General features: G+C 40.7%; 1 protein-coding gene and 1 pseudogene across 2 annotated transcripts in view; both read left to right on the forward strand.

The window, feature by feature from the left end:
- Positions 1–881: 881 nt before the first annotated feature.
- On the forward strand, positions 882–1000 carry LOC118610237 (annotated as a pseudogene).
- Positions 1001–24107: 23107 nt separating this feature from the next.
- Positions 24108–25182, forward strand: part of MALT1 (MALT1 paracaspase) — a 48555-nt gene continuing 47480 nt past the window's right edge. The window contains exon 1 of one of the 2 annotated variants that reach the window (XM_016129166.2): positions 24108–24595. In XM_016129166.2, the coding sequence (XP_015984652.2) occupies positions 24321–24595 (275 nt within the window). In that variant the 5' untranslated portion in view covers positions 24108–24320. The remainder of the gene's footprint in view (positions 24596–25182) is intronic. The other variant, XM_016129167.2, reaches the window with a different exon arrangement.

Genomic DNA, 25182 nt, shown 5'->3' on the forward strand with positions numbered 1-25182 from the left:
CTGCAATCCTCAAAAGCACCTTGTTTTGACACAAACACAGTGCGTACATCATCATACCTTGACGGAATGAAATTTTTCACAAGATCATCTAAACTTACTAAATATCCAGAAGTCAATGGTTGGTGTGCGCTGTTTTTCAGTTTTATCTTCATACGAGAAGAAAGATATTGAAAGCTGAGTGACTCTACAATAATGACTGTCTCTTTGGGACTACAACCATGAAATGCAATCGAATGCAAAAATTACTGAACCTTGCTGATTGTGGGTATCAGCCGGTTTTATTTAAAGCTGGACCCTCTTCAGAGGGTCTTTCTAGGTAAGAGGAGATAACTTGAAGATGAGAGTAAAGAGCAGAAAGAACTTGAAATAATAAAAAAATAAATAAACAAATGTGATTGCACAGCAGCAAGATAGGGCAAAGACAAAGGGGAACTAATATCCCAATGCAGTAAATGTGCCGTGGTCTCAGAATAGTTGCCTGGCTATTCCTAATGAAAAGGCTGACACTCCTGTGAAACTTAATTTTGTTCCTCACAAATCATTTCAAAGATGAACTCCTTCAATTCCCAGCAGCCGTCTCCTAGGAAAATAAAAGTAAGGAGTAGGAGATATTTTATAGATATGATTTGCCTATAATTTTTTTTGTTTTATAATTCATCTCATTAGCCTGCAGACATAGAACTTCTGTTTTCATCTTAGGTCTGGGGAAGCAGGAAGGGAAGATCAGAAACAGAGACTTTGGTATTAAACTCGATCAGACCAGGATGCCGTCCTGAACTTCGTGATTCTTCTAAGGGGAGGACGGAAGGAGGCAGACAGAGGGACACTGAAGAGAAAAGGGAGGACGTGTACTGTGCTCCTGACACTAAAAAATGCATGAGGTCTACAGCCACGCCACCCTGAACAAGCCCGATCCCGTCTGATCTCGGAAGCTAAGCAGGGTCGGGCCCAGTTAGTTGTTGGATGGGAGACCACCTAGGAAGACCTGGTGCTGTAGGTGGGGGGGAAAAATACATAAGTTTGAGATTAAAAGTAAAGACCTAAGGATGTTTCACGTCATTCCAAGTGAGTAGTAGTATGGATATACGAAAATATGTTTAAGCAATCTCTATTTCTAAAGCTATAAGAGAAAGGGTGGGGGGGATCCGTTTGTGAAGTTTTCCTCTAAAAAGCTGAGTTGGAAATGTATGTCTGTATCAGATGTTTTGTGACCGCTTCTCTGAAAGGCCTTTTGGGCTTTGTTGTTTTCTCAGCTTCTTGAGTGAATGGGGGCCACTCAGTTCACAGGCCACGTTAGACTTGCATGGGACTGGGATCCGGTCAGTTCCCGACTGCTCTGAATATTTAAAGAAAAGTCATAAGGCTCTTAAGCTGATCTTTGCTCCCAGAACTGGGGCTTGGATTAGTACGTGAGGGGTTTATCCGCTCGTTTTATTCCTCCTGGCACAGAAGGTCCTCAAACATTCGTGTCCGATGGCACGAGTGATAAATGCCCTTCCCAGTACAGCACATTCTTGGCTGCGGCCTGGTGCCAATCACATGTCAGGGCAGATCAGATTTTCTGCCAGGGTCCTTGGGCCAAGCTGGAATTGAGTAGGTCACTCCTACTTCAGGGAGCAGTCAATGTTTGGGGTAGGTCTCCCCAGCACTGAGAATATCAGCTCTCTCTCCCTCTCTCAACGATTCATCCTCATCTATTTTTCTTTTATCAAGTGTCTTTTCAATTTTTTTGATCAACTTGGCTATTTGAGTGTGTTCCTTTTGCACGTGGAAAAGCACTTCGTATATAATTTGCTGCAGATAGGTTCTATCTTCCAATTTGTGGGTTGCCCTTTTATTTGTGAAGTTATGAATTATAGAAGTTATGAATTTTTATTTAATAAAAATTCTCGGGGGGGGCGAAGGGGGAATTGTTATTCAATGGATACGGAATTTCAGTTTTGCAAGATGCAAAAGTTCTGGAAATCTGTTCACAATAATATGCATATTCTTAACGCCACTAAACTACACACGTAATGGTTAACATGGCACATTTTATTTTTTTACCACACTTTTAAAAACTACCTTTGTTTATTCCTTTGCATATAAAGCCCTCGCCCTTCCAGGTACTTATCCAGTATCCCACACTGCTGCGAGGCAGAGCAGAGAGTGAAGCTGGGTTCAAATCAAGTCCTCATCCTTCTTTTTCATGTTACTTGGTCTGTGCCAACGTATTTCATCAGTCTGTGCCTTTTTCCTCAACCCAGATATCTAAGGTTCTCAGTTTCCTTGCTGCTTTAGGGGCTTCCATCTTTGCAACTAAGAGATCGATACAGGTATAATAGTTATGACTTTGGTTTGGAGTCTCCAGATTTTCCCCCCATTAAAAACAAAACGAAATGGGAGTTAGGTCCTTCAGCTGTGACCGAATGAGGAAGCTGGAAAATTTTCTCCCCCAAAAGCAACTATAAAGATGGATGATACAGACAAACAGCATTTCAATGCTCTGGAAACCAACCAAACATTTGGATGCGACAATTCGAGAAGCACTTATGGTTGAAAAACTTCTCACTTGTAGGGACTACCGGTGAGTCTCGATGGCATTCTTGCCTAGAGCTGCTCCCGTTTCCACACCCAGCTCTGATGCCACAGAGGTTCTGCCAGGGCGGGCTATGAGCACGGGCATTTGGGGCAGCGGGCAACACTTCTGTCCAGCAGCGTTATCAATGGAAGCACCTCCTGGCAGCAGACGAGTGGAGAAGACAGACAGCTCTTCTAGCCTGAGGATGGGATCAGGGTTGGGGCTGTGTGTGTGTGCAATACAGACCAGAGAGGCCTCGCCTATCCATCCGCACATTCCCAGCATGCACAGAGGAGACATGAGAGGGCCTGGCAGAAAGCAAATACCCAGGCAGACTCAAAAATGGCCATAACTTGAATGCATACCCCTACCCACAACCAGATAGACCAGCAGAGGACGGAAAGTCTTACTGGGCCAACATATTTGAGCATAGCTTCTGTCCAATCATCAGCTGACCACTAGGCTATGCAGACATGGAAGGAACCCCTAGGAAGCCAAGCTTTAAAATTTTTTTAAAGAAAACCGAGCAAAAATATCTGTGTCCACAAACTCTAGGGGAGACATATTTCACAGATTTATTTCAGGCAAGTTACTAAACTAACTAACAAAACGAACAGCAACCACAACTTAGGGAGAAGGATAACTGGAATTCAGAGTTACCACAATACGTTATCTAAAATGTCGAGTTTTCAACAAAAAATTATGAAACATGTAAATAAGTAGGACAGTGCATTCTTACGCTGAAAAAAGCAGTCAGTAGAAACTCTCTGAGTGTCCCCAGTATTCCTGATACCACAGCCAAGGACTTCACAAGAAAACAGAACTAAATAATATCTTTTATGAACATAATGCAAAAATCCCTAACAAAATATTGCCAGACTGAAATCAGAAATAGACGAAAAGGATTACACATCACGACCAACTGGGATTTATCCTAGGAATGCAAGGATGGCTAACACCTGAATGCCAAGTAATATAATACGCTGTTAATACAACAAAAGACAAAAGTACATGATCCTCTCAGTAGAGACTGAAAAAAACATTTGACAAAATATAACATCCATTCATGGTAGAAACTTTCAATGAACAGGGAATAGAGGGAATTTCCTCAACCTGATAAAGGGTATCTATGAAATGAAACAAAAACCGAAAGTGAATATTCTGCTGAAAAAGCAAGGACATTGACTCTCATCAAGTCTACGGGAGATTCTAGGAAGGGCAATAAAGAAACAAACAAACAAACAAAAAAACATTAAAGTATCCAGATTGGAAAGGAAAGGAAAAAGTCAAGGTGTCTTCACAGCTGATAAGACCCTGTAAGTAGCAAATCCCAGGAATCAACTGACAAACCAACACAACTAATAAAAAAGGTTAGTAAAACCACAAGACATAAATCAATACACGAAAATCAAAAATCGACTATATTTCTATATACTAACAATGCTTTGAGAACGCCACTCATAATGGCATATTTAAAAGAAGATTTGTCAATCACAGTCCAAAATAGTAAATGAAAAATTCCAAAAATAAACAAAAATTTTAAATTGGATGCCATAAAAAAAAGAATTTGTATACTGAAAACACTGAAAAGAGAAATCACTGATGATTTAAAAATGGAGAGACAGTCCATGTTTATGAGTCAGAAAACTCAGTATTGTCAAGGTGACAATTCTCCCCAAATTAATCTACATATTCAACACAATCCCTATGAAAATCCAAGCAGAGTTTCTGTAAAAATTAATAAGCTGATCCTAAAATTTATATGGAAATGTGATGGAATTAGAATAGCCAAAACAATTTTGAAAAAGAACAACAAAGTTGAAAGACTTATACTACCTGATTTTAGAATTTAAAAAGTCACAGTAATCAAGACAGTCAGATATTGGCACACTATCATATACTGGGACGGTCTATATAAATATATCAAAATTAAAAATCCAGAAGTAAACCATTACATTGATGTCAATTTTTTTATTGAGATATGTCAATTAATTTTTTTAACAAAGTTACTAAGATATTCAACAACAGAAAGGATTATCTTTACCATAAATTGACAATTTTATTCGGGTCTCCATATACGAAAACAAAACAAAGAAACAAAAAAAACCCCTGAACTTTGATATGTCATACTATACACAGAAATTAACTCAAAATTGAAGAGAAACCTAACTATAAGTGCTACAGTGAAAAACTTCAAGGAGAAAATATGATTTCAATTATTTTGGTTATATACCCAGATGTCATACTGCTAGATCACAGAGTAGTTCTATTTTTAATTTATTGAAGAACTTTCATATTGTTTTCCATAGTGGCTGTACCATCTTACATTCCCACCAACAGTGTACAAATTTTCCAGTTTCTCCATAACTTTGCCAACACTTGTTCTCTTTTGTTTTGATAATAGCGATCCTAACAAGGGTGAAGTGATACCTCACTCTGGTTTTGATTTACATTTTCTTGATGATTAGTTATGTTGAGCAACTTCTCATATAGCTGTTGGCCATTTGTATATCTTCTTTGGAGAAATGTCTGTTCAAGGCCTTTGCCCATTTTTTAATCAGCTTATTTGTTTGTTGTTGTTGTTGTTGTTATTTAGTATTGAGTTCCTTATATATTTTGGAAATTAACCTCTTGTCAGATATATGGTTTGCAAATATTCCCTCCCATTCTGTAAGTTGCCTTCTTACTTTGTTAATCTTTGCTGTGCAGAAGATTTTTAGTCTCACTTGTATATTTTATTGCTTGTACTTTTGGTGTCAAATCCAAGAAACAATTGCCAAGGTTAATGTCGAGAATTTTTCCACTATAGTTTCTTCTAGGAGCTTTCTGGCTTCAGACTATATGTTAAATTTAATCCATTTCAAGTTACGTTTTATATATGGTGAAAGATAAGGGTTTGCTAGGCATACCTTTGATTTCAGTCCTCTGCATGTGAACATCGTTTTCTTAACACCATTTATTGAAGAGACTGTCCTTCCTCTATTGCATGCTCTCGGCATCCTTTTCAAACATTAGTTAACCATATATACATGGGTTTATTTCTGGGCTCTCTGTTCTTTTCCATTTGGCTCTATGTTCTTTTCTATCAGCTGATCTTTATGTCAGTATTATACAATTTTGATCACTATAGCTTTGCAATGTAGTTTGAAAGCAGGCAGTGTGATGCCTCCAGCATTGGTCTTTCTCAAGATTGCCTTGGCTCTTTGAGGTCTTTCGTGGTTCCACATTAATTTCCAGATTTTTTTTTTTTCTGTTTCTGTAAAAAACGTCTTTGGGATTTTGGCAGAGATTGCATTGAATTTGTAGACTGCTTTGGGTAGTATGGACATTTTAACAATATTAACTCTAATCCATGAACATAGGATGTCTCTCCATTTATTTCTATCTGCTTTAATTTTTATCACTGGTGTTTTATAGTTTTCAGTGTACAAATCTTTCACCTCCTTGGTTAAGTTTACTCCTAAGTACTTTATTCTGTTTGGTCCTATTATAATTGGATTGTTTTCTTAATTTCTTTTTTGGATAGTTCATTGTGGTATATAGAAAGTCAGCTGATCTTTGTTGATTTGTATCCTGCAATTTGCTAAATTTATTTATTAGTTCTAACAGGGTGTGTGTGTGTGTGTGTGTGTGTGTGTGTGTGTGTAGTCTTTAGGGTTTTCTATATATAAGATCATGTCATCTGCAAACAAAGATCATTTTACTTCTTCCTTTCCAATTTGGATGCCTTTTATCTGGTCTTTATTCTTGAGTCACATTAAAAAACATAGAACCCGCTTGGTAAACCTGTGACTTTGAATGATTACTTTGGATTTCAATTCCCATATGACCTAGTGAATAAATCCTCCTGAATATGATATTCCTCATGACAGATACCCAGAGAGCCAGAAGTCTAAGACAGAATTATCACCAGCCACCTCGTGTGACACTTCTCCTTTGACAGTGTTATTATGCTGCTCCTTTATGTAACAAGACGGCATGAGAGTCCATCCTCAGACAAATGCAAAGGTGACAGGGGAGCTCGGCAGAAGTCAGGAAAAAGAGATCCTGACCTCTTTCACCATATGTTACCAGCTGGTCAGGGAGCCCTGAAGACTTTAAACGCCCAAGAGTCTGCATTAACGTCATCAATTTTAAAAGCATACCTGATCTCAAAAGGTTACCTGATCTTAAATCAGGGTTTTTGGCAAAATATTACATTTTTGCTCTTACCATTTGTACTTTTATAGTTCCGTGGTCAGTGGCCAAGTAAGAGACCAATTAATTCTACCCCTAATTGATAAATTACTATAATGAAATAGCACAGCTGGCCCTAGAACTGTGACCCTGAACACATTTTCTCTCTCTGAGTCTCCTGTGCTCAATGAGAATAATCACAGCTCCTCCCTCGGGTTGATGTGAGGGTGAGTAGTTACTTACCGAATGTTCCTAACATACTTGCTATGTGGGAGGTGCCCAGTCATTGCTAGTGACTGGCACCATGGTAGGGACTGGGTCCACAGGCAAGCGGAAGACAAAAACCTCTGCCCTCACACCAGGTGTGCACAGGTAGCAGAGTGTGAGAGTACAGAGGAGGGACCCTCAGAGGGAAGGGAGGAGGAGTAGGGCAAAGGATGCTTCCTGGCAGTGACATTCGAGGGAGGTTTTGAAGGGTGAATAGGAGCTTTGGGGAGGATGATGTGAGGTCTGCAGAAAGCATTCTGAAAGAATGAACAACTTCTGCAAAGGGATGAGCGAAAGAGCTTGGCTTATTTCAGGAAACTGTAAAAGTAGTTTGGTATAGCTGAAATTTAGTTAGAGAGGAGCTGGCAGGAATGGCTTCATGGGCATACAACCTGTGAGGTCACAGTGGGCCACTTGCTTACAAGGGCCCCATGCTTGGTTTCATATTCTGCTGTTGCCATCCTGAACTTATTCATTTCTAAGCAAAGGGCCTGCATTTTCATTTTGCAGTGGGCTCTGCAAATTATGGAGCTAGTCTCAGGAGCAGATGTGACATATGCTTCATCAGAAAAAAAATATAAGTGTGGGATTATGGGCAAGTTACTCATGTAAAGAGAAATAGAGGTTTTTAGGAGGGTGTTCGTGTAAAGATTAATGTTGGTCCCAGAAGAAATCTCGAGGATGTTTCTCTCCAACATTAGAACTCAGCAAGCAATACCTTTTGCCCTAGTCGGAACTTTTTAGCCCTCCATACAAATAAAGATATAGTTCCATATCAGACATTGGCTGATGGTTGGGAATTTCTTTTATCTGAGCTAAGAAAATATCATGTTTAATTCTTTTGCTGGTGATTTTTCTCTGAAAATATTTTGTGTCCCATCTTTTGCCAGAATTAATAAGGCTCTCATGATACCCTTGTATGTGAGTCTTCCATATTTTCCAGATAAATTCCTAGAAATTTAATTGCTATGTCAAACATTAAATGCATTTTTTCATTTTGATAGATATTGTTAAACTGTCCTTCAAAGAGCTGTATTAATTTACTTTCTTCCTAACAATATATGAGATACCAATTACCGGTTTGATGTACATTCCTACAAATTCACATATAATTATAAATATATGTGCAATTATAATTTATAATTATATATTAATTTATTTATAATTACTTATTTATCAATGTGAGATAATGCTCTGTATATGTATTCTGTAATCTATATTATAATATTTCATTTAGAATATTCCCATTTAAATAAATATCTAGATCCAGAGCAATGGTATTTTATTGTAGAAATATAACTTAATTCACCCATTTACCAGCAATATAGGCATGCCTATTACCCTATTCCTCAATCACACCAGACATTTTCATATCTTTTATTATTTTTATTATTATTATTATCATTATTCTTTTTAATACTTGGCAATCCGGGAATCTAAATAGTTATTCTATTTATTCTATTGTTTACTTGGGAAATTCTTTTTTCTTTTATAACTTAAAAATAATTTTAATTACAGTTGACATACAACATTATATTAGTTTCAAGTGTATAATTTTGAAATTTTTAATGAGAAAGATTATTTTTTTCATCAGCTTTTGGTCATATGTGTTCCTTTGTGAATTGGCTGTTCTTGTACTTTTCCATTTTTCTATTGATTTCTTATTCTTATCGATATAGAAGAGCTTTATATATATTAAAGACATTGACCCTTTTACTGTAACACACAATGCAAATTAAACACATTTTTCTTATGAAAACATATTACCCTATGTCTTTATTTAATTTTCTTCTTTGAAGATTGTGTTAACCATAGGCAAATTGTCAAATCAATTAAATTTGTCTCTGGCATCTTCCCATCTTTCCTTAACACTCTCCTTCCCCTCTTTTCTTTGTACAATTTCTAAAGAATACCTAACTTTATCAACAATATCCCTTACAAGTTGTTGTATATAGGGTTTTTATACAAAGTAGATTAACTATTCAAAGTCATTTTATGAATTGGCTTTTTTTTTTAAATGAAGCTCCTTCACTTACTAACAGCTTCATAAAATTTTTGCAACAGAATTTTTTTATTTGCCAATTGAATAGCTGGAATCAGTATTGTTTAATTGCATTTCTGAAGTTTAAGAAGGGGTCAAGTATCTTTTCGTATATTCAAAAGTCTTTGAATGATTTTTGTCTGTGAACTGCCTGTGTATGTTCTTGTTTTTGCCTATCTTTCTGTTGATAATTAATCTTTTTTTACTGACTTGTAAAAGTACTTTATGTTTAAGAAAATACTCCTTAACTATATCGAACTAAAAAGGTTTTGTAAAACAAAGGAAACCATCAACAAAACAAAAAGAACCAACCTAATAGGAGAAGATATTCACTTATGATACATCTGATAAGAGGTTAATATCCAAAATATAAACTCAACAACACCAAAAAAAATCCAATTATAAAATGGGCAGAAGACCTGAACAGATATTTCTCCAAAGAGGAAATATAGATGGCCAAGAGACATATGAAAAGATGCTGAAGGTCACTAATCATCAGAGAAATGCAAATTAAAACAACAGTGGGATGTCACCTGACACCTGTCAGAATGGCTAGCATCAATAAATCAAAGAACAGCAAGTGTTGGCGAGGATGTGGTGGAAAGGGAATCCTTCGTACGCTGTTGGTGGGACTGCAGATTGGTGCAGCCACTATGGAAAACAGTGGCAGTTTCTCAAAAAATTAAAAATGGGTATACTTTTTGACCTAGCAATTGCACTTCTGGGTCTTTATCCAAAGAAAACCAAAACAAGAATTCGTAAAGATCATGCACCCCTTATGTCCCCTGCAGCCCTGTTCACAACAGCCAAGATATGGAAGCAACCTAAGTGCCCATCAACGGATGACTGGATAAAGAAGTTATAGTTCATATATACGATGGAATATTAACCATTAAAGAAAAAATGAAATCCTGCCATTTGCAATGACATGGATGGACCTAGAGGTTATTATGCTGAGTGAAATAAGTCTGAGAGAGAAAGATAAATACCATATGATTTCACTTATATGAGGAATCTAAGGAACAGAAAGGACAATCTGGTGATGCCAGAGGGGGAGGAGGGTTGAGGGACTGGGAGAATGGAGTGAAGGGTTAAAGAAGTACAAATTAGCAGTTGATAGATGGTCGCGGGGATGGGGAGCGTGGCATAGGGACTGCAGTCAGCCGTAAGGTAATGGCTCACGGCTAGGTGGAGGGCCAGAGGAGAGAAAGAGCAATCAGGGTCGTTGTTTTCTAAACTATGTCAATGTCTAACCAGTGGACTATATACTTGAAACTAATAATAAAACTAAATTAAAAAAAAAAAAGAAATGTAAAACGGTTTAAAATTCCTAGTCAAATAAAATATGTGAAGGTTTTGGTCAGTTCTAGATGCTAAAAAATTGAATACTTGTGCTTAAATTTGACAATGTCACTTACTATGGTTTCTGTTTTGATGATTAAAGATGGAATTTAAAAAGAGAAAGATGGCTAATGCAAAAAAAAAAAAAACAAGAAAAAATAAAAATAAAAATAAAATAATACCCCTTAAGATATTTACTAGTTTGTCACTTGCATTTTTACTTTATCTATATTTTGCCATGAGGAAAATCTTAATTTGTGTGTAAACAAATTTATCAATATTTTCCTTTGTCTTCTGAGATTCTTCATTTTCAGAAAACCTTTCCTACTCTGAATGTAAAGACTTTCTCCTCAATTCTTTTTCTGTATTTTTATGGTTTCAATTTATAAAATATTATCTAAATCTTTGACGCAGTTGGAACTTGTTTTGGTGTGATGCACAAGTTAAGGAAACATTTTTTTCCCCCATTTATCACAACAACCAATTATTCAAAGTCAAAATTTTCCTACTAATTCAAAATGCTACCTTCATTATAATTTAAATTCTCATCTATTTTGGGTCTCTTATGGTTCTGTATTCTTTTCCATTTTAGTACCTATGGCTTTTAAAATTTATTTATTTTGATAGGACCGGTCGCTTCTTATTACTCTTGTTTTTCAAACACTTCTCTGTTGTTACATGTTTACTTTTTCATACGAAGTTTATAATCATCTTGTCTGGTCCCTCTCTACCAAAATCCACCAAAATCCTTTTGGATATGATCGGATCTGAATTTCAAAATGATCATTCTGGCTACTGTGTAAAGGATAAGTGTGCATGAGGAAGGACCAGTGAGAAATGCTATTTCAGAAGTTCACAAGAAAGACGAGGGGCACTTGGACCCGGATGGTGGCAGTAGATAGAAAGAAAATAAGATCAAGAGGTATGGAGGAATAAAAATTGGCAAGACTTGGTGATGAATGTGAGCTGTCAGTTTAGAAAGAGGTAGGTGGTTTTCTAATCTTGCCTGGAGCACCCCGGAGTTTTAGTCTATTTTGGAAAGGCTCCAATCTGGATCAATCCAAGGATACAGGTTAGTTTCAGAGTGGCCCTGAAAATCAGGGTCCTCTTGGGAAAAGACTTGGAGCTCTTCTGTAAAGAGATATCATGGGTTCAGACGAGATACTACAAAATAAATGACCTCCCCCCACCATGCCCTGTATCAGGAAGACTAAGCCAGCTTTTAAAGCACTTCACAGGCTGTGGGGATGTACCCGTGACCTTAAACCTCGTGGTTCAGTTCCTCAAAAAGTTCCTCAAACAGAATTATCATAAGATTCACTCCTAGGTACAGAGCCAAAAGAATTAAAAGTGGGAACTCAAAGAGATCCTTATATACCAATGTTCGTGCCAGCACTGTTCACAATAACCGAAAGGTGGAAACAGCCCAAATGTCCATCATCGAATGAATGGATAAATAAAATATGCTATATGCATATGATGGAATATTATGCAGCCTTAAAAAGAAGAGAATTCTGACACATGCTGCAGTATGGATGAACCTAGAAAGCATTATGCAAAATGAAATAAGCCATTCACAAAAGGACAAATACTCTATGATTCCACTTCTATAAGGCACATAGAATAGGCAAATTCATAGAAACAGAAAGTAGAACAGTGGTTACCAAGGCCTGGGGCGGGGGGAGGGGAAAATGGGGAATTATTATTTAACAGGTATAGGGTTTCCGTTTGGGGTGACGAAAATGTTCTGGAAAGAGACAATGGAGATGGCCGCACAACACTGAGAACAAAGCCACCGAATCGTACACTTCAAAGTGGTTAAATGGCAAATTCTGTGTTATGCATATTTTACTGAATCAAAAAAAATTTTTTTTAAGTTTTCTTACCAAAGAATGGGTGTCATGATAGAGGCACCTCCCCTCACCACTGAAACAAATTATGATCATATGATTATGGTTTTAAGTAGCATTAGCTCTCTGAGACCTAGGCATCGCAGAGCGGGCAGAAAACTCTCTCACCCAAAACAATGCAGAATATTTTAGGAAACAAACTATATGACCTGCATCTCCGGAAATCCCCTCCCAAGTGGCTAACCACAAAGGGAGGAAACATACCAGGGTGAAACCAAAAGTTTACAGTCAAAACTTAGAGTCCATACTATTTCATTCTGCACAAGATGAACGCAGTGCAGGTATTCACATCTGGGGCATTCGCTATGACTGGAGCATTAAACTTTCTTTGCCTTAGTCTTTCTTTGCCCCATATTTTAAGGAGATCCTTATTCCCAAATGTCTCTTAAAGCAAATTGGTCTATGGCATTCAATTAAACAGAAGCTATTTAAAACTCACTTGATAAATCACCTGCATATTAAGTCAGCAGAATTAGGCAGTATCCTTTGAAGAGCTCTGATGACAGCTGGGGATGAAACTGAGTTACTGTTAGTCAAAATGATGCTACAAATGATCGCTGAGCTAGAGATGCTCTAGCTACCAATACTAATTCGATGCAAAAAAAAAAAAAAAATCTTTTTTTTTTTTTGTTCCAGAGGACACCCTTAGTGGAATCTATCATAAAATGTAGGAACATCTAAATGAACAAACAATCCAGAGTGGTATCCAGAAAAGGGAAAGCAAAATTGATTAATGTTGTGAAAATAAGTGGACTTAAATTATAGCGGTAAAATTCTTTGGCAAAATTTCACACGAAGGTGAATTTTTCTAAACACATAGTCATCATGAGATTAAAGAGTGTGCAAAGGTTCGGGTGTTGGCTCAGTGATAGCAAAGGAGGGGTAGGAAGAAAGGGAAATGCTTCTCAAGGGAGGAAGGTAACAGCCCTTCTAAGTCATTGCAATATACGATGACTGATGTGCTTTGAAATCTATAAGTTTATGGGTCTCAATGAGCTGGGAAAATGACAAGTTAAGGAAGATAAATTAACAAGGTGTTAAAATAAAATATTTAGTTGAGGTACAAGAATACTTAGATGCAAAATTTACAAAGCAGATGGCATAAATCATCATCATCATCATCATCATCATCATAACAACAACAATAAACAACCACTACACACCTATTAGAATGGCCAAAATCTGGAATACTGACAATATCAAGTGTTGACCTGGTCGGGGAGCAATGAGAGTGCTCATTCAAATGCAAAGGAGGACTTGGAAGATGGTTTGGCAGTTTTTTTACAAAACTGGGAACACTCTTACCATATGATCCAGTAATCTGCTCCTCGGCATTTACCCAAAGAAGTTGAAAGATTATGTCCATGCAAAAATCTGCACATGGATGTTATGGAAACTTTGTTCACAAGTGCCAAAACTCGGAAGTAACCAAGATTCCCTTCTGTAGGATAAATAAACTGGGACACATCCATACAGTGGAATATTTTTCAGTACTAAAAAGAAATGAGCTATCGAGCCATGAAAAGACATGGAGGAATCTTAAAGGCATATTGCTAAGTGACAGAAGCCGATCTGAAAAGACTACACACTGTATAATTTCAACTACATGATAGTCTAGAAAAGGCAAAACTATGGAGATGGTAAAAAGATCAGCGGTTGCCAGGGATAAGGTGGTACATGGAGGATTCTTCATGCAGTGAAAATAGTTTGCATTATATTATATGATGAATATATGCCATTATACATTTGCCTAAACTCATGGAATGTACAATACCAAGGGTGAATTTTAAGGTCACTATGGACTTTTGGGTAATTATTATGTGACAGTGTAGGTTCATGTGACAATGCAAGTTCATCCATTGTAACAAATGTTATCATTCCGGTGAGTGATGTTGACAGTGGAGGAAACTATATATGTGTGAGGACAAGAGGTACATGGGAAATATATGTACCTTCCTCTCAATTTCGTTGTAAACCTAAAACTGCACTAAATAAGGAAGCCCAGCTTCCTTTCATTGCAAACCACCATCTTCCTGTAATTCGCCAGAGGGAGAGGAGAGGCCCCTGCTATACGTTCTCTAGGCCTTTCAGAGAACGCGAGTTGTTTCTTTGGCCACAAATTTACAAGAAAGGTGACATTGTAGACGTCAAGGGGATGGGCACCGGTCAAAAAGGAATGCCCCGCCGATGTTACTATAGCAGAGCCGGAAGCGTCCACAGCGTCGCCCAGCATGCGGTTGGCATTGCTGTAAACAAACAAGTTAAGGGCAAGCTTCTCGCCAAGAGAATGAACGTTGAGCATGCTAAGAGCCAAGACAGCTTCCCGAAACATGAAGGGAAAGGATCGAAAAAGGAAAGACGCCGAAGAGAAAGGGAGCTGGGTTCCACCGAAGTGCCAGCCTGCTCCACCCAGAGCCGCTCGCCGTGTGAGAACCAGTGGGAAGAAGGAGCCTGGGCCACTGGAGCCCATTTCCCTGCGAACGCATGGCACGGTACGTGCAAAAAACGAAAGAACTTTCACTAGAAAAAAATGAAGTCCAAAATTAGTATTGATTGTTTATCCCCTCAGAAAACAAAATAAAATAAATAATAAAATAAAATAATTATTTTTTAAAAATCCTACTGGGTGTTTTGCTAGTTAAAGCATTTATAGAAAGATGTGAGGTCAGACCCAGTACCTAGAGGGACAAATTGGCTTAAACAACAAAGGGGATCAGAATATGCCACCCCAAAATATGCCACTTTGGCAAAATGATTATTCTAAACTAAAGATGGTTGAGATTCAGCAGATAAGATGGAGGAGCCTTCTGGGAGCTCCCTTACCTAACTAAAAGTAATAACTTCTGAATTTATGGCTGCCATAAATTCTTCTTCAGAGTGGACCTACTCCCGGCAGAGGGAACATGAATATTGCCTACCCCAAATCCCTTCTCCAGGGGAGGATTATGACCCCCAAGAAGACTGAGAGACCACTTATGCCCGTATAAACATTATTGCAAACTTTACCTCTGATCTGTTCTCCTAAAAGCCCATTTGCCCACTCTAAAGGAGCCTATTTGTCTTTCCCATAAGAAGCCTTTTCTCCCCTACTCCCTTTCTTCTACTAAATAAGGTATCTAATCCTTTAACTCTAACCATTTAAGAAGACAGCTATGTCCTTTGACAGTTCCCATGTGCATAGGAAAGAAATCTTTTCCCCTGTTAACCTGTGTTTTGCGAGAGTAATTCATAGGCCTCAGGTACTGAACCTAAGAGGAGAGAGGAAAAGTTTTTTCCTCTCCCCTACAGCATAAAGGAGGAATTTGTTGGCTCAGCTAACTGACTGCAGGAAAGGTAGACGTGAGCTGGTCCTCGGAGTGACCACAACCAGAGGCTAAAACACCACCAACCCTTTCTCCATCTCTCATTACTGCTTCTCCCAATGTACCAGTCACATTCTCCCACCACAGTCTAGCTTCTTCCATGAAGTCAGTGGGTACATGGCCACCAAACAGCTCATACCTCACAGGTTTGCCACCTGAGATCACCTGAGACCCTCATCATCTGGCTGAAGGTCAGAAACTTTCAGGACTGGTGAAGTCTGGAAAACATGCCAACCTCCAGCCAATCACCGGGTAAAAGCAGCAAATTTGGAAGAAACTGGAGATTCCCATTGAACCTCACGTGGAGAAGCAGTAGTTTGAGAAAAGAGTACTACTCCAGGCAGATGAAACAGCACCCACCCACTGCAGAGTCCTTCCAAACAGCACTGTGAGGACCTCAGAAACAGTCGGGCCCCCTACTTGGCACGTTTAGCACCCCGAATCCTCATATTTTGGCCATCCTGTACCCTGGATTTCTCCGCTAACATTGTTTGGCAGGAGGGTTGGAGAGCAGTAGAATCCTACCCAGAGCCACAGCCAGTCACCTGGAGCCTTTTTTAGGTTGTCAGTGCTCAGCTCCCAGAGGAATGGACACTTCTCTTTTCCATCTTGCTTTATTCAGACAGCTTCTGGAACAATGTTGGCCAGTATCTGAGACTCCCATAGTCTCTACTACATAGCCGTTCACGTTTTCTCCCCACTCTGTACACCTTTGATTCAGTGTCACATGTCTTAAAAACCCAGACCCAAAACTGAACTGGGCCATGCTCCTCTTTAGAGTGGATCTTGGTATCAAATCATCAAACAATAATGATGGGGAGCCAGCGAAGACCAGCCCTTGTTTCCCTACTCTGCCCACTGCCAGCTCCGTCTTTGTCTGCTGAGACCCACTCTGCACTGGTACCCAAAAAAGAAAGTAAGAGAAGTGTCTCTACACCATGAAAACTGTGTGTCACATCCTTCAAAGCTTTAGGGAGATAAATTTAGACATAAAACAGGAAGTAATTCTCTACATAGCTGAGAGTGATCTAAGGGAAGTTATTGCCTGAAGATAGTTTAAAGCTAATGTGTGGGGGAGAAGTTCTCAAACATTAGAATGGATCAGAATCACCTAAAGAGCTTGTTAAGGTTACATTATTGGACCCATTCCCAGAGCTTCTGATTCAGAAGGTTTGAGGTGGAGCCTGATAATCTGCGTTTCTAAAAAGCTGGTGCTGTTGGTCCAGGGACCACGTTTTGAGAATGGCTATGATAGAGGTTCAAGAGCAGATAGGCAACTGGGCTCTCATCTGAAGTTGAAGGTGTTGGGTCAGGTCAGCTACGGAGCTCTTTAGGGCTGACAATTATAGTGTTAAACAGGTGATTACTTATCACTTCTGTCGAGCTTCTCATTATTCTTAAATAACTGTTCATTGCTTACTTTATTAAGATACCATAAAAATTTCCAATAGCATCAGAACTCTCATCTAGATACAGCGAAACCTCATTAAATCTGCTCTCTCCATACTTCCTGTCTTTCTCATGCCACCCTGATCCCACGCTGCCTTTCAGCTGCATGTCTAAATCCCCATCCCACCCCTGGTCTGGTTGACCTTGGTCTCAGGTACCTAGTGCTGGAGTAGGGCGTTGCCAAACAAGAAGGCAGCATGTGACAAGACCTAATTAGCAGAATGAGCCAGCACTAATACAGAAGAACAGAAGTACAAATACCAAGGAAGATAAAAGTGGCAGAAGACTGGCTGAAGGTAAGTCAGGATCAATCAGGAGATGGTGTATGTCCACCATCTCCACGATCCCGCAAAGGTAAGTTAGCTAATTTTTCATGCACCAGCTCTATGGCCCCTTGATCGGGATCCTCTTAACACCCGGGCTTTTTGGAATTCTGGCTGAATTCCGGCTGACCAGGTCAACGCTGAGCCCATCCTAGAGAGGGAGAAGAATTCAAGTGGGGATTGAAGATAGGGTGGGGAGCAGTACCTATGTTAGAAGCTGATAGGAGCTGAATGCCTGGAAGAGTAAAGAGCTTTCCTTCCTTAAAAGTGAGCCAAATAAATCAATCTTCACCTCCTTCTCCTGGGCCCTCTACTGATCTTCTTTGCTTCTCTCGCTTTTAACATCCTGACTCTGTGAAGGGAAAGAGAATCAAGTAGGCTTAGAGACAGGTTGTCCCTTTACTCTCGTTAGAAGTTCCTTTCCTGATATGCCCTTGATTTCACCAGTGATATACGGAAGTACTTGTTCTCCGAAGGAGGAATGAAAGGCGGAGATCCTAGGTTCTCCGTGGAGCAACGGTTCTCACTCTTGACTACATATTGGAATTAGTCGGGGAATTAAGAAAGAAAAAACAAATCCCAGTTACAAGGCAGCATGCCCAAGCCAATTAAATAAGAATCTTGGGTGCGAGACCCAGATATCAGTGTATTTTAAAACTCCCCAAATTATTCTAATGTACAGACAAGGCTAAGCACCACTGCCCGGGAGATTAGGCATCCCTTCTGAAGCCTGGCTACACAATAGAACCACTTGAAGGACTTTGAAAACTATGGCTGCCTGTCCCCCGCCCCAGACCAATTAAAATCAGGGTCTTTGGGGATGGTGGCCCAGGTATCAATATGTTTTTAAGGTTCCTCTGGTGATTCTTTTGTGTCTATGTGATACACTATATATGACACAAAATTTACCATTTTAACTTTTTTATGTATGTAATTCAGTGGCATTAAATACATTCACAGTATTGTGCAACCATCGCCACTACACATTTCTAGAACTTTTCATCTTCCCAAACAGAAACTCTCTATCCATTAAACACTAACTCCCCATTCCTCTCTTCTCCCAGCCCCTGGTAGCCTTTATTCTACTTTCTGTCTCTATGAATTTGCCTCTTTTAGGTAGCTCATGTAAGTGAAATCACACAGTATTTGTCCTTTTGTGACTGGCTTATTTCACTTAGCATAAGAATTTCTAGGTTTATCCATGTTGTAGTATATGTCAGGATTTCCTTGCTTTTAAGACTGAATAATATTCCACTGTATGGATACACCGCTTTTTGCTTATCCATTCATCTGCTAATGGACATTTGGGTGGTCTACACTCATAGCTGTTATGAATAATGTTGCTGTGAATATTGGTGTACAAGGATCTGTTTGAGTCCATGCTTTCAATTCTTTTGAGTATATACCCAGAAAGGGAATCCCATGGCAATTCTATGTTTAACTTTCTGAGGAACTGTCATATCTTCATGTGATTGTTATCTGTAGCCAAAGATTAGAACACTGGTGTGTCCAGCCTGTCTCTGACACCCTAAGAGAGTACTGATTGGTAGTTGGTAAATATTATTGAATGAATTCCTTCATTAATTGCATTGTAGCCCAACGAAGTTGTTATTGTCACAAAGTCAAAAGACTTGCGGGTGGATTAATGTAGTCAGTACCCTTTTGAAAACTCCAACAAAGTGTCTCATGCCCACAAGAAATATCACCTCAACTGCATTTCCTCCCTTCAGTTGAAATGTGTCCCCAGTAATTTGTTAGTACTGATCATTTAAGTATCAGAGTTTCTGAATGATTTGCTTTGTCGACAGTAAATTAGACCTGATTCAAGACTCTTCCTATCATAATGCCATATCTATTATGATACCTAGTATTATGCCTGTTATAATACTAGTGCTCAGATATTTTTTCTTAAATAGGAAGGAGAGTGTGTTGCACATGTGAATGTCTTCCATCTCATAAACCAGTGGTCCCCAGCCTTTCTGGCACCGGGGACCGGTGCTCCTATGAGAATCTAATGTCTGATGATCTGAGGTGGAGTTGAGGCGGTGATGCCAGCACTTGGGACTGGCTACAAATTCAGATGAAGCTCTGCTGGTGCTTTAACACCTGCTATGAGGCCTAGTTCCTAACAGACCAGAGCCCTGTCCTGGTCCACGGCCGGGGGGTTGGGGACTGCTGTCATGAAACATTGCTAACCTGTTTGCTGATAGCCTCGCAGGTGTTCCCCCGTATGTGAGGAATTCTCTCTCTCTTGCTACTCCACAGGGAACTTTCTCCTCAGTATTTTCACATGGCCTTCTTGCCGCCAACAGATTACTCCTTGTCAGAAGCAGACAGTGGATTTAGTCTCTCTTGTATTCTAAGCCCTGTAATAAAAACTGACAAAGACTGAAACGTAGTGGGAATCTTAACTAGCTCATCCATCTGAGTTAATCCATGCCTTTCACTGTCTTTGACTTGACTACTTTGCAACTCTGCGACAGAGTTGCAGAAAACTTATAGTACTGCAAATAATTCTTAATTATAAGTCAATAAATTTTTCAGGTTGAGGTTCAACTGATTTCCCTTCTCCACTGTGGAAGAAGTCGGTTTTGCATTTAATAAGCTAATTCATTTCAGCATCTTCCTGGGCTTCCATATTTATCTCATTGTTGCATTCTCTTTTTAAGCGGTTGTAACACCTTTCTGGTTCCCCTGTTCATGAATGTGTTAAATAAAATCTTTGACACATTTTCATTGTACATTTGTTAACAGTCAGGAGTTTAATTTTCTTAAAAAAAAAAAAAAAAAGTGTCCTATCAAAACCCCAGAGCACCAACACCACCAAATGCTGGCCAGGTTGTGGAGCAACAGAAATTTTTATCCATTGCTGGTGGGAATGCAAAAGGGTACAGCCACTTTGGGAAAAGGCTTGGCGGTTTCTTACAAAACTAAACATACACTTACCATACGACCAGCACTTGCACTCCTGGGTATTTACCCAAAGAAGTTGAAAACTTATGCACACACAAAAACCTGTACATGGATGTTTAAGCTTTACTCACAATTGTCAAAACTTTGAAGCCACAAAAAGCTCCTTCAGTACGTGAATGGATAAACTGTAACACATTCAGACAATGGAATATTACTCCTTGGTAAACAGAAATGAGCTGTTGAGCTATGAAAAGACATAAAGTAACCTTAAATGCATATTACTAAGTGAAAGAAGCCCATCAGAAAAGGCTGTACGATTCCAACTATGTGACATTCTGAAAAAGGCAAAAATATGGAGACAGTAAAAAGACAGGTGGTTGCAAAGAGTTGGGAGGAAGGAGAGAGAAATAGATGAGGCACAGAGAACTTTTAGGGCAGCAAAGATGCTCTGTATGATACCACAATAATGGACGCGTGTCATTATAATTTGTCTAAACCCATAAAATGTACAACATTAAGAGTGAATCCTAATGTAAACTATGAACTTAGGGAGAATATGATGTGTCAGTGTAGGTGCATCAGTTGTAACAAGTGTACCACTCTGGTGGGGATGTTGCTAACGTGGAAGAATTGCACAGGTGATGGCAGAAAGTTTATGGGAAATCTCTGTACCTACCCCTCAATTTTGCTGTGAACCTAAAACTGCTGTTAAAAAAAAAAAAAAAAAAAACAATAAAAACGAAACTAAACTAAAACTCTCCTTTAACAGTATTTGGCACCGAGCCTGGTACAAGACTGGCATCCAATAAATATATGTTATTGACTTAATAAATGAATGGATGAATTTAGACAAGCACATGTACTCCTTGCCATGGACAATGCATCATGAAAAAGGGAGTGAAATACTAGTTCAATGTTTGGTACTATTTCAAAGTCGAAATCAAAATGGGAAAATTCCCCTAATCCTTTGGGAGATGCCGGCAAGAAGGGGCTGTTGGAGGGTCCTTGTGTCTGAGAGTGGACCAAGTGGCCTCAATACAGAGGCTCTGTCAGAGGTCACTAAGGGTGCTGAGCATGCAGTAATGGTGGGAGACAAGAAATGCCGTTTAAGTCACAAGACTCCTGTTTCCGTTCCTTCTCTTGCATACAGATCCCAAGACCTGCAGGTTTTCTCCTATGCTGGGCTGTCGCGAACCTATCCAGATATGAAATAATGTGTCGTTCTGGCATTTTTACTTAGAATCCTATCTATAGACAAATTGTGTAAAGGAAAAAAAATTTATGAGTCAGTTTCTAGATTTGTGAGTGTTTTGAAGATTACATCAATGGATTTCCATAGAATGAAACCACAAGCTTCCTGCCAATTGTCTGGATTCACAAAGGTCTACGTTGTTTTCAACTAATGACGAAGAATTCATAAGTAAATTATCTATAGACATCGATGAACTTTTAAGGGCATTTATTTTTTTTATTTTTATTATTTATTATTATTTATGCCTACAGCACCTGGTCTTCCTATGTGGTCTCCCTAGGTAATCTCGAACTAACCAGGCCCGACCCTGCTTAGCTTCCAAGATCAGATATCGGGCTTGTTCAGGGTGGGATGGCCGTAGACCATGGACCATGCATGACTTCGCTGGGGCGTGAACCCAAAAACTTCTGCATGTTAAGCAGACATGCTAACCGCTACTCTATGGAACCACGTCCAAGGGCATTTAAAAGCCAGATCTCCACTCTGTTTTTCTCCTATGTTTATATAAATGTAATGGTTGATATGTAGAAAAGAAAGTGAATTACTGTTTATTATGATATATATATATAAAATCCTTCATTTAATTCTCACGACAATCTTTTGAGGCAGATACTGTTATCTTCCACTTTTACAGATGTGGAAATCGAAGCTGAGAGGTTAAATGACTTGCCTGAAGTCACTAATAAGTGGTAGCATCAACATTCAAATTCAGGGCTAACTCTAAATGTCACATTCTTGTTACCATACCATCATGCTCCATAAGAGAATCACGAGAGTGAAATTACATAAAAATATTAAGGTCTGGTTGGGGGGAGAAAAAGACCAGTCATAAAATGTAATGTCAGTCCAAGGTAGAGACTGGAGTGTAGTGGGTGGGGTGACTGCATAGGTTATAAAACTGATAGGTGGAAAATAGGATACGAACTAGAATGAAATGAGGGAGGTACTTGTCTTGGGGCATCTTGGGGTGGAGAAGCAGTGAAGTGGGTGGAAGAATGTTGACACTATCAGTACCCGGGTGAACTGTACTGTATAAAAATGCACCCGATCAAACTGGGAAACATACTCACAGGGTAAATAGACTAGGTACACATTTTAACCCACAGGCACATACGAGAAGCTGCATAAGCAACATCTCACATATGATAGCCTTAGGAAAAAGGTCTGTAGAATCTCAATTTTAAAAGACTAGGAGACTAGACTAATAAAGACTAGAAGATTTGATTTCCATAATTGGCACACGCAGTTAATAGACTCACAATGTTTGTTCAATGAATGAGGACAAAAGAAGGCACTAGAAGTGTCAGGGAAAAGGTTTACCAAGACAAACTGAATCTTAGAGAAGCTTTCACATTTGTTTTACATATCAATTCCTTTAATTCTGGTAACAACTCTATATATTTCCAGTCCCATTTTAAAAGATGAAGCAAAGAATTAAGTAACTTATTCGAAGTCGTAAAACTAGAATTAAGCAGCTCTTTCTGGATCCAACGGACATGCGCTTAGCCATTACATCACATTCTAAAGTCTGAACTTACAGTGGGTGAAAAAGCAGCATAGCGATTGCTTGCGCTGAGAAATGATGGAGACTCTATAGAGCAAACTGCCTCACCGACAGGTAGTGAGAATTTGGGTGTCCAGATTATTGCTACAGAAAATCCTGCTCTCCTGTGTGATGAAAAGCTAATGCACTAGAAATTGTTCCAGGAAGCCTTGTGTCTTAGGCCTGGCTACCTGGTCGCACTTTGTATATTGCTTTTGTCTCAAATGACCCTATAATTTTCAATGGGACGACGACTTTGAATATTGCTAAGATTGAGAAAGCAAGTTTAGGTGCAGGCTCCGTTGTCAACTATTCTGGACCTTTCCAGGGGAGGGCACTCTCTATAAGGTTGCGTGCTTTGATTTATGAAGATTGTGGGTGCCAGTCTGACTCAGAGGAAACCAGGTGATTCCTGATAAAAACAATCATTTCCAAGATCTCATTAATTTTAAATACGCCACAGTCCAGTTTTTTTGTTTAGTTTTTTTTAAGTCTAGGCACAGATTTCGGGCAATTTCCATGAAATATCTGGCTTCCAGCACCACTTCTCTTAACAATGCCAAGCACATCAACCCCTAAAACAAGGAAGCCTCCGCTGAGGTTGCCCAAAGCGGGTGCTGGTGGCATCGCCAAGCACACGCAAGTCACTGAGTCAGCGGAGCGCAGCCCGGGGAGCGGGCGGCCGGGGGCCGGCGATGGAGAGCCGCGTGCTTGCGTCTTCGGCGTGAGGCAATCCTCCTACGGTCTCGGGAAGCCCCGACGCGCAGGCTTCCTCGCGGCGGTGGAGCCGCCCGGGCGTAGTTCCTCCACCGCTTCCTCCTCCAGCTGCAACCACCCGACCCTTCCTGCTCCGCCAGGACTCCACCTCCGCGGGTTTGAAGCTCGCGCCCCAGCGGGCGCAGCGGCCGCGGCGCAGGCGGCGGAGGCGCAGGCGCAGGCGCAGGCGCGCGGCCCCGCCCCCGCCCGAGGCCCCGCCCCCGCCCGAGGCCCCGCCCCCGCGGCGCGGCTGGCGCGGCCGGTCTGCCCCGCTCGCGCTCGCAAACCTGTCTCGGCAGGGTGGGGAGCAGCGCTTCCTCCTCCGAGTGCGGTGCGACGCCTCCCGATCTGTCCTTCCGCCCCTGCCTCCGCGGTGCCGAGACGAGCGAGGGGGCGAGCGGAAGGTGCGCAGGAGCCGAGGCCCGCGATGCGGCTGGCGGGAGCAGCGGCAGTGGCTGGCTCGCCGGCGCGGGACATATCGCTGTGCGGGGAGCCGCTGCAGGCCCTGCCGCCCCTGGCCTCGCAGCCGCCTCCGGCCGCGCCCTCGGGGCCGCCGCTCCCCGCTCCGGGCAGCGCGACCCTCAGTCGCCTTCCGGAGGCGCTGCTGCGGAGGCTCAGCGAGAGCTTGGACCGAGCGCCCGAGGGTCGGGGTTGGAGGCGGCTGGCCGAGGTTGCGGGGACTCGGGGGCGCCTCCGGCTGAGGTGAGGAGCCTGGGGGCGCAGGGGGCGGGGCGGCGTCACATGGGGCGCGCTTGGGCGGGGGGCACGGGAGTGGGGTGATGCACGCTGGTGCCGGAGAGTATGGGGGGGCCACACGAGACGGTGCATGAGCCGCCGACGTGAAAGGAGCGCCGAGGGGAAGAACTTGGGGAGAACTTCGGTAATCTTCTAGAGAGAACCTGAACCCGGGAAAGTCCTGGGAATTCGACAGCTTCGGGATTGGACCCCGGGTGTTCGCACCCTTTTCTCTTGCTCCTCCCCTTGAGCCGAAAGGGAGAAGCGGAGGTTGACCTAGGGAGATCCTGAGAGAAGGAGGGCTATCTGGAGACCGGTATGATAGGGCAGTAATTCCGAAAAACTTAAAATGCAAGCCAACGGGATGTGGACACTGACCAAGAAGACCTAAGAAAGGTTAGGAAGGAGAAGTGCAGGTAAAGAGATGACGAAAGGGAAGAGCTTGAGGTTTTTATGGAGAGAGAGAAGGATGGTGGGAAAGACAAACTAAACTCACCATCTTCCTCCATCAGAGCAACTTACCAAGTTCTCTTCTTGACTTCACCATGAGCATT

Source organism: Rousettus aegyptiacus, unplaced genomic scaffold (genome assembly GCF_014176215.1).
Source record: "Rousettus aegyptiacus isolate mRouAeg1 unplaced genomic scaffold, mRouAeg1.p scaffold_m13_p_12, whole genome shotgun sequence".
Classification (NCBI taxonomy): domain Eukaryota; kingdom Metazoa; phylum Chordata; class Mammalia; order Chiroptera; family Pteropodidae; genus Rousettus; species Rousettus aegyptiacus.